Here is a 15,069-nt window from a genome sequence, read left to right as displayed (position 1 = left end):
GTATTAGTCCCATGATTCAGTCTGGTCTATCTATAGAATATTTGCTATTGGATAAAAAGATGCAGAACTCCAAAAACGACTTATCTTTTGCAAAATGATCTCATTACTGAAATCTACATTTTTTTCCACAGAAAAAAATTGAAATTATTTCTTGTAACTCATTACTTCAACAAGAGAACTAAGATTACAAACTACGGAAAATAATCAAATCGCTGGTACTTCATTAGCTGTGAAGCACTTTGGGACACTCTGAGGTCTCAAAAGGTGCTATATCAATGAAAGTCTTTTGCCATTTAACAACAAATAAAATAAGGACTTGGTGGTTAATCATGGAGTTTGCAACATTTCCTTCTTACAGAATGATCAACACATGGAATGGACTTCCAGGTAGAATAGTGGAGGCAAAGACCCTGGCATTATTTAAGGAGCAGTTGAGTGCTGGGATAGGACAACTGTAAGGTGTTTCTAGGTGGATCTTGAGGTTTATCTCGTAGCTCAACTTAACTTCTGACTTTTAAATAATGGACAATTAGTGCTCGTGTTCAATCCTCTCAACGGTTCAGCGACTTAATGAGTTAAGTAGTGTTTGTTCATGTGTAAATGCAAACAAAGCCCCAGAATGTTGGTAAGTTGTATAGATGATGAACATATATACACACAAAAAATTGTTCTGCTTTTATCTCAACGGTACTGGGCTTTTCCAAAAAGGAAAAATGTTTATATTAAATTCAGGTTACAGTTTTGGCTCCATAGAGCTAGGCACCAATTTAATAAGGATTTGTTGGTGGGAGGGGGAAGAGAAGGGTGATGACAAAGAGAACATGTTAAAAATAGAAAATGAAATAAAGTGTGACAGAGTATGGACAGTTTGATAGTCAGGCATATGAGATAGAGGGGCTGTGCACCCAAGTATCAGCCACATTGTACTAAAAGCCAGACAAACAGTTGTTCACTGTTCAGATAAAGTACAGAAACAGAAAAACTGTCAGGTAAGTAGCAGTGCCAGTCATATTGACACGAGAAAGCAATAATTTGTAGTGACAGTAACAGTCATGATAGCCAGAGACCATTATAAATGTAGCAACCATGATTAATAGTGACAGCAAAAATGACTATCAGTGAAAGCAACAGTGGCTACTTCAATTCAAGTGATGTCGAAATCACTGAGAACACACCAGGGGCTAGTAAGGCAGTCAGGCATTCACAGGCAAATATGAATTAAACCTACGCCACGCCAAAATAAAAATCAGTATTTTCAACATGTGCAACAAAGGTTAGTGTTATCTCCATATAACAAACCATTTCTTGTGCAATATACACGAGAACATTCCCATACAGATGATGTGTATCTGACAGGCAACATTTTGTAATTACTAATGCAGCTTGTAATTTAACGCAACTTCTGATTTTAGATAAAAGGGCAATTAGTGCTTGTTTAATCCTCTCAATGGTTCAGCCATTTAGTGAATTAAGTCATTTGTTCATGTGTAAAAAGAAACATAGCTTTAGAATATTGAGGTGGTGTAGAGGCAATGAACATAAACATACACCAAGAGATAAATGGACAGAGAAAGTGCAGGGAGTTTATCGCAATATGAAAGAAGGTGACATTTTTAAAATAATGTAGAGTCTGTAACATAATCTTGCTGAATTCCACACACCCATGCACAGCATTATATTAGTGTAGTTATTATAGGAACGTGACAAGCCAGGATGTAGTTCTGCTGCACTTTGCAGGTTTGTAAAATCAGTGTCATGGTACAAGACACAGCACCACAATCATTAGCATGTGCAGTTAAATCATGACGCACGTTATCCAAGTAGGCATGCATCGAACCGCAAAAATAAAATAGGCCCCATGATGCTGAAGAATGGTTGGACATTAGTTCAGACTGACAGTTCCCCAGAGCAATTTCAATTTCAGTCAAGCTGTCAAATGTAGGTACGGCACCTCCTTATTATGATGGAAAAGGGCAAATCCATCAAAACTACTTCTTGATTAGGCTGGTTTTAAGAGGGGATTTTGCAATTCACCTGGACGTTGGACAGCAATTGGATGGGGAACAGTCTGTGCCAAAGACAATCCAACTAAATAAAATTTATTAAAGAGAAGCTATGAAAATAAGGTGCAAATGCAGGTATAAAGAATAATTGGATGGAAAACCAAGATAAGAAGTCTCAGAATAAATGACTCCTCACCTCGTCTGTCATTCAGTTTAAGACTCCTGTTTTTCATTGCGACAGCAGCACATTTCAAAGGCTCCTCCCTTTCCTTCCCCTGTCTCTGTCCCAGCCACGTACCCAAGTGCAGCAAGCTGCTGGTTTTGGAACGCAAAACCTTTTAGATTACGTTCAAATGTGCTATGTAATTGCACTGTCAGGAGGCACCTCTAAATAGAGGTCGAAGAAAGTGATCGAAAATACTTATGGTCAATGCATGTTGCTGCTTGAGCACAATGCAGGTGGAAGCTGTACTTTCGAAAGGTAGTGAAAGAATGTAAATTCACAAAAAAAAATACAAGTAATACAAGTCTTTATTGATCATTTTGTCTCCATCCTCATTATGGTAAAAATATTTTTAGCATTTTATCAAAGCGTAAAATTATGAGAAAGGCTAACATGATGAGACTTATTCCCAGAAGGGAAACAACTGAGGAGGCATAATCCAGTTCTTCAAAACAGATTATTTAATTTGCAACTGTGATCACAGAACTCGAGGACACTCACTCCATAGAGAAGCAGTTCTAAGGGAGGGATTCCACATCAAAAGTGACCTGCAGCACACAGACTGCTGTGAGCAAGCACTGAGATCAAGCATCTCCGCAAATCAGACAGGAGGTTGTCACTGGACTATTCTAATGCAGCTGCCCAAAGAGCAGCACTGGGGATTGTGGGGAGCACCTCACCCAAGGCACACAAGTTTGGGAAACCAGAATGGAAGAAAGCAGGAGGGAAAATGGAAAGTGACATACCCTCAATAGAAAAATACTGGGGCTATCTGGTGAAGCACAGGCATTCATGATCAAATATTTGACGCTGCACAAATGCTCCACTCTGTTGGGATCATGGAAACACTGGGTCAGGCTCGAGTAATCCACATTTTTTTTATTCATTCATGGGATGTGGGCATCGCTGACAAGGCCAGCATTTATTGCCCATCCCCAATTGCCCTTGAGAAGGTGGTGGTGAGCCGCCTTCTTGAACCGCTCCAGTCCGTGTGGTGAAGGTACTCCCACAGTGCTGTTAGGGAGGGAGTTCTAGGATTTTGACCCAGCAACGAGGAAGGAACGGCCGATATATTTCCAAGTCAGGATGGTGTGTGACTTGGAGGGGAACTTGCAGGTGATGTTGTTCCCATGCGCTTGCTGCCCTTGTCCTTCTAGGTCGTGGAGGCCGCGAGTTGTAATTATAAATTACAAAATGATTGTAATCCTGCACTTAGGGAGGGAAAGGGTTATGGGGAGCGGGCGGGATAGTGGAGCCGAGTTCATAATCAGATCAGCCATGATATTGAATGGCGAGCAGGCTCGAGGGGCCAAATGGCTTACTCCTGCTCCTATTTCTTATGTTATGTTCTTAAAAGAGGAAAATTAAGTTCCCTCTTCTGATTACTGCACTTTTCCCATTCTATACTTTTTTAATATTCTTACACCAATACAAAAGGTTAGTGAAAGTAACATCAAGAAGCTTAAAGGCTACTGGATATGGTCCCTTTTTAATCAATGCAGATAGGCGAGTAGAGCATAGCATTCTATCGCAACTCAAGACACAGAGCCAGCACAGATATGGTTTTGTAAATAATAACTGACTGTTGTTTCAAATACTTAGAATCTGGAAAGATAATCTATCAAGCACCCTGAAACCAAAATGAGCTTTCCCAACTCCCCCTCCCAACCCCCCGCCAATGTGAACTGGCTTTGTTTGAAATAAAAATGGTAAAGAAATTGAAGTAACTATTCCCCTTTTGAGCAAATTGGGACACAAAATTTGATCTACCAAAGTCACAGCATTGAAATGACATCAGATTCAAGGAATATCCAAGCTGCGAACCCAATATTAATAGAAAGCAACCTATGCAGCAGTAAACTGGAACCAGAACAAAACAAGCTAATTTAAACACCAAGTGGGCATTGAATGAATAGCACAACCTGCTGTTGCTTTTTGGATGTATTCAGTGTTATTAGATTAAGCTGGGACACACTGATGGAAGGATTTGTTTTGCTAAACATCTTCACTCCCATATTGATGCCATACATTAGTGTGGTCGAATAGGACAAAACCTAAAATGACGTTTTAGAAATTTACAGGCTGGGAAGACTCATGAATCATGGTATTATTTCCAGCTCTAAATATCTCACAAAGCAACTCCCATATCTCACAAAGCAAATCCCAGCACTCGGGCATCTATATGTCTAATATATATTATATAAATATTTCCCACATGTATAGAATTTGAGTTACAGGAGTGGGTTATATTGAAGCCATAAAAACTGCAGGTATCGCTCGACTGAAGTCCCTTCAGTAACCCAAGAAAGAATAAATTTACTTTATAGCTTGAAAACGGCCCTCTATATCTGTTTTATTCAATTCTTGGGTTAATACTTACATTAAAAGCAAGAAAGCTTTACCTGCACTTTATGCTTATGCTTGGCAATATTACTGGGCAAGTTGCTGTTCTATAGATTGCTGACATAAAACTCCGCACAACATTTCAGTCCAAGGGTATAAAAATGCATAATACAGTATTAAATTATTCACTTTATATACTTTATTTGTTTATAGCCCTTGCTTACAGCTTAAGGATCTAATCGTGGATTTTCTGGAAAGGAATTCAATGAGAAGAAACAGTGAACCTGTTACAGGGACATTGCTACTTTTTTGATGCCAGATTTGACATTATTGTAAAGAATATATAAAATAGGCATCTTAACACACTGAGAACCTTCTGCCAATAAGCTTTGCATTACAGTACTAGGAATAATTAAAGTTCTTCCAATACCCTCATCTTGCTTTTGGTTCAGTTCTGGGCCACAATCATTTCTGCTCTCTGAAGGCTGTCAGGGTCAGAATTAAAAAAATTAAACAGTAATGTATAAACTCCCAATGCGGTGGTTTCAGTTGCCTCCAATGCTCTGGAGGCCCAGCTCAATAAGCTGCATTGGAGATTTCACTTCCATACTGAGATCTGGCTAATTGGTGGGGTGAATGCAAAAGGCACATGATTCTATGCCTGCACCATGTTGAGCACAAGGGGGAAACTGATGCAAAATTGGAAACCAAACCGTTCCATTCTCCAGTCAGTCATCACCCTTGAGCAACACGAAAGCACACACTCTATTCAGAACTAAATGCAACCATATAAGAGCTGGCATGGAATAGTATAGGAACCCCAAAATCTGAAAAACATTCTTGGCACAGTAAGCTGTCAATAGTTTTTGTAAATTAAATTATTATTGGTCCCGACTTGTGCCTTTCTGGAACAGTGGTATCTAAGGCATCAGGTGAGTCTTGTAGTGCATGTCGACGTCTTGGCCAGCTAGCAACATCGCAGCAACAAACTCATCGCTTTGACTCGAGGAATCGATTCCAGTAATACTGGAAAGCTGAAGAGTTACAGGCACCAATCACGATCAGGAGCAACAAATACATCATCATCATTACTATAAAACTGTGCTGGGAGAACCAGGACGGCTGCTTTGTGGGTCTGTAACATGAAACAGAAAATAATTATAATGTAGCATACTAAAGACAGGATAGGAAATAGTTCCACATGACAAAGAAAATGTATTTCTAACCTTTGACCCTTTGTAAAGAACAAGAAGTTCTCATTTTCAAGAACTTGAAAATTTGACGATAAGCCAATTAAAAGCAACTCCAGAATTTCACTGCCTCAAAATCCAGAGATACAGACTCAATTGAGGTGTTTAAAACAGAGATAGGCCTTACTTGGAAATTAAAGCTATTAATGGATATGGAGAAAGGGCAGGAATTGGGGAATTTAAAAAAGCAGCTTCAATGCCCAACAGAATAATAGAGCAGAATCTCAATCTTCAAGCGTCTGCAGGTCATTCCTTTCACAATAACCTAGGAACACTGGGTTGAATCTCGACTAGGGCAGGCTGTGTAGGCAGGGTGGACTTTCTGTCAGGAATCCTGGAAGTTCGGGTTTCCCCACATGCTGTGGAGTTTGGACCCCACAGGTTGCGTAGTTTTGGTTCGATCGGTTCCCCGCCCAGGAGTCAGCCTGATTGGCAGGCTTGGTTTCCAAGTCGCCTGCTGCTGCTAGTGGGAGCTTGGGGTAGCACTTACCTTCTCCCCGAAGCTGTCCTTGCCTCCCCTTGGCTGCTAGGTTTACCCGAGACCTGGGAAACCAGGGCAGCCATGGTTAAATAGTATAGTATAGATGCATTTAAGGGGAGGCTAGACAAGCATATGAGGGAGAAAGGAATAGAAGGTTATGCTGATAGATTTAGATGAGGAAAGACAGGGGGGCTCGAGTGGAGCAAAAATGCCGGCACAGACTGGTTGGGCCGAATGGCCTTTGTCTGTGCCGTATATCCGATGTAATCCTATGTAAATCAGAGGCTGCCAGCCTCAATAAAACATTTAATTGGCCAATCCACCTCCTGGGAGTGGGTTGGCTGCCCGCCCCTTGTCCTGCCTCTGTTAAACCAGGAAATGGGCGGGTTGGGGTCATGTTGGGGTAGGGTTGGAGATTTTTAAAGTTTTAACATCTCACCGACCTCAACTCACCTGTTTTAAGATTCAACCCACTCTTCCCAGGATGGATCGTGTTAGTGCGCCAAAGGTAATGTACAATATCAATCGCAGCAGCTACTGTACCACCTTCTGCTGCCCAATACCACATTCAGCCTCCACACTCCCCCTTCGCCCGTCTTCCTCACAGCATCCCTGAAACTCCCGTCACTGATCCAGCACAGCTTTCGTGTTCCTGAGATTTGTAAAACGGAGAATGCGATTGCTTTCTGACCTCCCTCACTAATATCCAGTTAGCTGTGCCCTTATGAAACAGCTGCAGGCCTGGTGTGAGCACTCTGAGCCCAACTGAGCTTTGTTTCATAAATATTTTATAAAAATCAGTAAATAAATTATAAATGACTGAATGAACTTCTCAAAGTAAGCAAATTCTGCTGTTCAGGCAAGTGTTCTGCGTTATTAAGGAAAGCAAAATTAACACCCCAATAGCAATGTTTTAAATTATTTAAAATGGCCGCTCTGCACAGTGTGGTATATTTTCCTCCACTTTTTTTTTTATTCGTTCATGAGATGTGGGTGTTGCTGTCAAGGCCAGCATTTATTGCCCATCCCTAATTTCCCATGAGAAGATGATGGTAAGCCACCTTCTTGAACCACTGCAGTCCATGGAGTGAAGGTACTCCCACAGTGCTGTTAATGATGGAATTCCATGATTTTGACCCGGCGACTATATTTCCAGGTCAGGATGGTGTGTGGCTTGGAGGGGAATGTGGAGGTGGTGGTGTTCCCATGCGCCTGCTGCCCTTGTCCTTCAAGGTGGTAGAGGTCGCGGGTTTGGGAGGTGCTGTCGAAGAAGCCTTGGCAAGTTGCTGCAGTGCATCTTGTAGATGGTACACACTGCAGCCACGGAGCACCGGTGATGGAGGGAGTGAATATTTTAGGTGGTGGATGGGGTCCCAATCAAGCGGACTGCTTTGTCTTGGATGGTGTCAAGCTTCTTAAGTGTTGCTGGAGCTGCACTCATCCAGGTCAGGTGGAGAGTATTCCTTCACACGCCTGACTTGTCCCTTATAGATAGTGGAAAAGCTTTGGAGAGTCAGGATGTGAGATACTCTCTGCAGAATACCCAGCCTCTGACCTTGCTAATGTTAGCGTCAGTATTAAGTGCAAACATTAGCAGAAATATACCCCCAGTCAGGGCTCACAAGTTCTGCACATGATTGAAGCACTCAATGCCCTGACACTCAATCCATTTTCAAAGCTCCTGCAGGTACTGATATTTTAAAGGGCGCGACTGCTGCCAACGAACTGGAAGTAGTTACACAGGAGCTTGTTCAGATGTAGTTTAATTTATTAATTGTTTGAATTGTAGAATTTTTTCCAGGTATGAGCCACTTGTTCGAAAGGGGATTGTGATCTGCCTCAGTGTTTCAGATCAGACATTTCTCCTAACAGTGTCGCGAGCCCTGACAAGTGATATAAATCTCAGTTCCTACTTGCCTCGTGTTGAATACGTTTCAGTTACATTTGACACGTGGAGGGGGCACTGGTTCAGAATAAACCAGTGATTCCTATAAATAAACGGAATCCTTCAACTGACTTCAGTCTAGCATGGTGGTAATAGTCTGTACAGGTGTATCCCCTCACGTCCCCTTTTTTCAAAAAAAAATTTTGCCTCTCTAAATGAACATTTAGATTTTTACAATTCTAAAAATGTCATGTCCCCGGGTGGCTGGGGGCTCTCGATTTCGATAAAAAGCATTTTAACCGAGAGTTGATGGGGTTTCATCGCCACAGAGCGACACGAGCCGTTGTGAATGTCATTTTTGAAATTTGACGGTTATTTTTGAAATTTGCGCAGCTTCCGGTCGTTGTCAGGAGCTACTCTGTTTTAAACTGTCGAACGTGTTGGTTAAGATCAACCAAAATGTCTCCACAAAGTTTGTCAGACTGGGGTGAGACCTCAAAGAGCCCATCCCCAAACCCCAGATTAACTATTTGCCCACAGTCATCCAATTTGATCTGTACAAACAAGTAAAGCCGGTTTAGTTTAGTGCATTTAAGGTTAATTTTTTAAAACTAGCTTTGGAATGAGTACAATGAGTCGGAGGGCTATGTATATAACTCTAAAAAATTTAACAGAAGTTGAAATTACCTTCTTCGGTGGAGTTTCTCGGAATAAATGAGCAGATATTTAACTCTTAGGAGCTGGTTGTTGGTGACCACGAAGTATTTTTGCGGAACATCCCCACCTTCGCTGTTTTTCACCCTCGCTCTTTTTCGATCTATGCCACCAGCATCTGCAATCAAGCTAACAACATTCACTTACAAGCATAGGAGAATGTACAAAAAACTGTTTAGTTATTTACTAAATCTGAGAAAAGCAATAGTTTTTTTTTTTTAAGTGCAATTATCATGCATCACTAAGCCCAGGATGTCCTAGTCAATCGGTGTCACTAAAACCTGGGGCTGATATTTCTATGTGCAGCCGCGGTAATGGTTCAAGAGCAGGTTTAAAATTACTTTAACATTTATATATTCAAGGAATCCCTTTTTAAAGGAAAAATTTGGTTTTGCCTCAATATCTACAGGTCAGGAAGCAATCGGCATAGGAACAGGAGGAGGCCATTCAGCCCCTCAAGCCTTCTCCACCATTCAATTAGATCGTGGCTGATCTGTACCTCAACTCCACTTATCCACCTTTGCTCCATATCTCTTAACACCCTTACCTAACAAAAAATCTATGAATCTCAGTTTTGAAATTTTCAACTGACACCCGGCCTCAACAGCTTTTTGGGGAGGAAGCTCGAGATTTCCCTACCGTTTCTGTACTTTCTCACATCACTCCTGAACAACCTTGCTCTAATTTTAAGCTTATGACATCTTTTTATGAACTCCCCAACCAGAGGAAAGTGTTTCTACCCTATCAAGTTCTTTAATCATCTTAACCAGCTCAATTAGTTCATCCCTTAATCTTCTATACTCAATTACTGATGGGTAGATGAAATCAAGCGCAGATATGAAAGCAGGGATTTCCTGTATGGGTACAACAGTCATGCTTCTGCTTATTTACAAAATCTTTATCCTAACATTCGAAATAAATTATACCTTTTCCTTTAACTTGGCATTTAACATCTGGATGGTCAATGATCTCACAAACTGCAACACAGCTAAGGACGGGTCCCAGAATACTCTGATGCCAGCCGTTACCATGGGGACTGTACAGAAGAGCCAAACTCAGGTCACTGGTAAGGTAGATTCCTTCCCCAAAGAGAGAAGTCTATGAAGAGAATAGAGAAGTCTCTGAACATACACAAACTTTCAGAGCAAGTGAACAAAGCTAAAATAGCACTTTTATGTCTTTTGCAAATTGTTTTTTAAAATTAGCGTCAAAGAAAGACTTGAATTGATTTAGCGCCTTTCACGGCCACCAGACGTCTCAAAGTGCTTTACAGCCAAGCATGTACTTTTTGGAGTGTAATCACTGTGGTGATGTGGGAAACGCGGCAGCCAATTTGCACACAGCAAGCTGCCACAAACAACGTGATAATGACTAGGTAATCTGTTTTTGTTATGTTAATTGAGGGATAAATATTGGCCAGGACACCGAGGATAACTCCCCCGCTCTTCTTCGAAATAATGGCCATGGGATTTTTTTTACGTCTACCCGAGAGCAGATGGAGCCTCGGTTTAATGTCTCATCTGAAAGACGGCACCTCTGACAGTGCAGCACTCCCTCAGCACTGCACTGCAGTGTCAGCTGAGATTCATGTGCTCAAGTTCCTAGATTGGGACTTGAACCCACAACCTTCTGACTCAGAGGCGAGTGTGCTACCCACTGAGCCACAGCTGAAAAGGGTGTAGGCACATGGGATTCAGATTACTGCTTATGTGGAGGATAAACACCAATATGGACTGGTTGGGTCAAGCAACCCGCTGCTGTGTTCTCATTTCTATGTAATTCTATGTTTCTTTACTGATGTACTCAGTATCTATTTCTCAGATCCATTTTCAGGCCTAGGGTAAGCAGGAAGTTCAAAGGATGAATGTACCAGATAGAGAGAATGTCAGAGATTTGGCAATATGGGAACAATTAACAGAGAAAGTGAGACTGACATCAAACCAGTAAAGGGGGTGGATTACACCAGGGAGTAAAGTAGGGGGTGCCAACCTCAGGTAAGTGTGATAGGTTTTTAAAAGTTTTTTTTTGCGATTTATGTTGTGATGGCGTGAACTATGTATTGGGAATGTTTTTGGTTGGGGGGGGGGTTTCAGGCTCCCCCGACTCCCAGGCTTCTGTTATGGCGCTCCGAGGCAGGCTGTTTAGCTCGGGATTTTCCCATGCTCAGTTGGCCCAGCACCCTAAAAGAGGCATGCAACGCCTCCCTTAGAGCCCCACTCCGAACTCTTGACCCAGCTGCTGAATTGTGCAACGACAGACGCAAACCAATTGCCAGCGCAAAATTTACCGCTCCGCCCGGGACACCACCCCAACTGAGCCGCGACCAAATTTCCACCCCTTAATATTTAAAATAAGTGATGTTTAAGAGCTCGTAAAGCCTATGATAGAACACCCCTTTAAATAAATGGATGTTTGCAACCATGTCACACTACACATGAAAACAATGTGAATTTCTGACCTTGTTTAGTTGACACTGTAAACCACTATGAATTATAGAATAAAAATTCTCAAGCCGGCTCCCGTGAAATGCATAGATGAGACCTCGGTCTCCTTTGGTTTCCTCGAACTTGGCATTCATCTGATCACAATAAACTATCTCAAACAGGAAGTCCGGGGTAGCAGCAGAGGGTGTCGTGAACCCAATAAGTTCCTGGATTTCTTCATACTGGAACACAAACAAGATCTGTAAAAATGACCACTGCTAAAAATACTGATGTCTTTTGTTTTCGGTGAGGGTACTAAAGGAACATTTGATTCACTCCTTCAAATTCTCTGCACACAATCCCTGCCATCGATACCGCACTGTATCCCACAACTAACAGTGTGATGCGAGGAGAGAAGCCGCCTGACCTCCGATTGCTGCATGTAGTTTGTTGGGCAGCTCTTGGTCTGCACTGACCTGATAGAGAGTGTAAAACCTGCAAACATACCACGTGGTAAATTGCCAGCTTCAGTCACTAGCCTGGAGTACAGAAGAATGGAGCTACAATCAAATGCTCGACTGTAAACCACACCCCCCCCCCCCTTGAAAAATGCACTTCCCTCCACTTCAGCGAAGTACAACCCCCTTCTACAATAAACATGTGTGGACCACGTCATGGTCAAAACGGGTAACATACCTTGAGCTCTGTAGAGACCCCTTTCCAGGAAGCCTATACGACCCAAATGTCCCTGCCCATATCAGCCATGATCTTATTGAATAGTGGTGCAGGCTCGAAGGGTCGAATGGCCTACTCCTGCACCTATTTTCTATGTTTCTATATATCCAGACTTCTACGAGCGCCCCTCCCACATCCCACCAAAGATAAAAATAGACCAACCTTCAAACAAGACTAGATAACAAGGATTTTCTTCCATCTAACTAGCCCCCAAAATTCACATAGCGAAAGGCCCAACTCCACGAGAACTTCCCTGTACAGGCAGGACCCTCAAAACACCCTAACCCAGCAGTTGGGGGGACAGCAGCAAATTACCTGTTCCCCCCCCCTCCCCAAAAACCTGCCTCAATGTGTCCATGCATTCACCTGTAAATACTAACAAGGGTGTACTGAGACGTTACAAAATGATGTCGGGCAATTATTACTGTGAACGATTTTTTTTTCTATTTCTATGCCATTTCTAACTCTCTTATTCGGTTGAATAAACAGAGCAAACACAGGGGTAACTAACAACTGCAGCAATCAATAAGATTATCGATCCAGTATCTTAATGAAAATCCTCTTGACAGGTCAAAATGCCAGCAGCAGCATCTCAATTTCGAGTTCAAAATCAACAGAGAATTAAAACACTTACAAGGGATGAGTGAAATACCCCAGCGCTATGAAATCCAAACTAAATCTAAACGGAATTCTGTAGCATGTCACAGCGTCATCCAAACAAGCAGGATGGCTACATCCATATCGCAACAATTGTAACTCCCTTGTGTGCATCTCTGAACAGCATATTGTCCACATCACTATAACTGATATAGATATAGTTCTCGTGACACAGTAGCTCTACAGACATGTTTTAGTGACATGTAGGCTATGCCCTTTGAGAAAAAGACATTTTATGGTTGCACAATTCCTGAAACAATAAACTTTCTTTCACAGTCCAAAATAGCTTTTTATTTAATTTATTCAATCACGGGGTGTGGGCGTCGCTGGTAAGGCCAGCATATATTGCCCATAGAAAAAAAGACATTTATATAGCGCCTTTCACGACCACCGGACGCCCTAAAGCGCTTTACAGCCAATGAAGTATGTTTTGGAGTGTAGTCACTGTTGTAAAGTGGGAAACGTGGCAGCCAAATTGCACACAGCAAGCTCCCACAAACAGCAATGTGATAATGACCAGATAATCTGTTTTTGTTATGTTGATTGAGGGATAAATATGGGCCAGGCCACTTGCTCTTCTTCGAAATAGTGCCAAGGGATCATTTATGTCCAACTGAGAGAGTAGACGGGGTCTCGGTTTAATGTCTCATCTGAAAGACGCCACCTCCAAAAGTGCAGTACTCCCTCAGTATTGCACTGGAGTGTCAGCCTAGATTTTTGTGCTCAAGTCCCTGGAGTGGGACTTGAACCCACAACCTTCTGACTCAGAGCCGAGTGTGCTACCCACTGAGCCACAGCTGACACCCTAATTGCCCTTGAGAAGATGGTGGTGAGCCGCCATCTTGAACCTCTGCAGTTCATGCAGTCAGGGAAGGAGGTCCAGGATTTTGACCCAGAGTCGATGAACGAACGGTGATATATTTCCAAGTCAGGGTGATGTGTGACTTGGAGGCAAACAACTGCCATTACAGCCGAGTGCCAGCTATAAGCATTCTGAACTTTAAGAGGTTACAATATATTTGTTTTCTGATTTGACTTGTATGCAACACTGTCTACTGGATAGTTGAAAATTCTGTATAAAGCATCCAAAAAGGTTCTTACCCCCTCTTTTCCCAAACTTTTGATGGTTAGGTTTTTTGACAAACAGACCCAGCTTAGAAGTTCCAAGATTCTTTTATGTGGGGTTTTTCCAGAGTGTAGCAGCTGTTTTAAATTTGGCAGATTCTGGGCATCAGCAAGCTGTAAGAAAACACAATCTGTCAGTACAAAGACTTAGCATTCGGCACAAAGCCTTTAATATTCTACACAACCATAAGCTTAAAGATCAAGGGTTAGAGTTTCTGCCTTGGCCACAATCGGCGAAACGAGGGAAATTGCGCCCAAAATGGAGCCAGTTTTGAAGAGTGTTTTTTTCCCCCCTTGAGTTTCCGCTCAAACTCATTTGCATATCGCCGAAAACACAATCCGCCATGAACCAGCGCAATCAGGCTGCCTTTTAAAATGTAATTTTAAAAAAGAATTTGCTTTAAAAAATATTCCTCGATTATATTTAAGAGTGGTAACTTGTTGCAGTTTGATTAATACAGCGGAACATGGGTTTCTCACAAAAAAATAAGCATTTTTATAGTGTTAATCCATCACGTGTAAGTAACCTGAGCCTGCTCCGCCATTCAATAAGATCATGAATGATCTTCGACCTCAACTCCATTTTCCCGCCTGATTTCCATATCCCTTGATTCCCCTAGAGTCCAAAAATCTATCTATCTCAGCCTTGAATATACTCGTGAGCATCCACAGCATTTTAGGGCAGAGAATTCTAAAGATTCACAACCCTGAGTGAAGAAATTTCTCATCTTAGTCTTGAAAGGCCGACCCCTTATCCTGAGACTGTGCCCCCTAGTTGTAGACTCTCCAGCCAGGGCAAACAATAACTCGGCATCTACCCTGTCAGTCCCCCTCAGAATCTTGTATGTTTCAATGAGATCATCTCTCATTCTTCTAAACTCCAGAGAGTATAGGCCTAATCTACTCAATCTCTCCTCATAGGAAAACCCTCTCCTCCCAGAAATCAATCTAGTGGCCCCCTCGTAGCACGGCTTCTAAGGCAAGTACATGCTTCCTTAGATAAGGAGGCCAAAACTGTGCACAGTACTCCAGATGTGGTCTCACCTGTGCAATTGTAGCAAGACTTTCTGAACACTATCTGCTGACAGCGCCATCTACTGTCCAAGATCAGCAACACTGACGACTAATACCATGCACAGTACAACACAAGATAGAGAGTTCACTTGCCCAACCCATAACTATCCTGGACACCTTTTTAATACGATCACCTCTCAAGTTGCTTTCTTCCCA

At 42.2% G+C, this 15,069-nt stretch overlaps 1 protein-coding gene across 2 annotated transcripts in view; it reads right to left on the bottom strand.

Moving 5' to 3' along the window:
• Positions 1–2,516: 2,516 nt before the first annotated feature.
• The window catches only part of parp16 (poly (ADP-ribose) polymerase family, member 16), a 15,854-nt gene continuing 3,301 nt past the window's right edge, over positions 2,517–15,069 (bottom strand). Inside the window, exons 2-6 of one of the 2 annotated variants that reach the window (XM_070858447.1) lie at positions 13,816–13,953; positions 11,358–11,564; positions 9,826–9,997; positions 8,873–9,017; positions 2,517–5,704 (exon numbers count right to left, since the gene is read on the bottom strand). In XM_070858447.1, coding sequence (XP_070714548.1) covers positions 5,560–5,704; positions 8,873–9,017; positions 9,826–9,997; positions 11,358–11,564; positions 13,816–13,953 — 807 coding nt within the window. In that variant the 3' untranslated portion in view covers positions 2,517–5,559. Of the gene's footprint in view, positions 5,705–6,794; positions 6,953–8,872; positions 9,018–9,825; positions 9,998–11,357; positions 11,565–13,815; positions 13,954–15,069 lie in introns of those variants that run through there. The other variant, XM_070858448.1, reaches the window with a different exon arrangement.

This window comes from Pristiophorus japonicus, chromosome 17 (genome assembly GCF_044704955.1).
Source record: "Pristiophorus japonicus isolate sPriJap1 chromosome 17, sPriJap1.hap1, whole genome shotgun sequence".
NCBI lineage: Eukaryota > Metazoa > Chordata > Chondrichthyes > Pristiophoridae > Pristiophorus > Pristiophorus japonicus.
The sequence above is the reverse complement of the archived record's forward strand: the minus strand, read 5'-3'. Positions and strand labels throughout refer to the sequence as shown.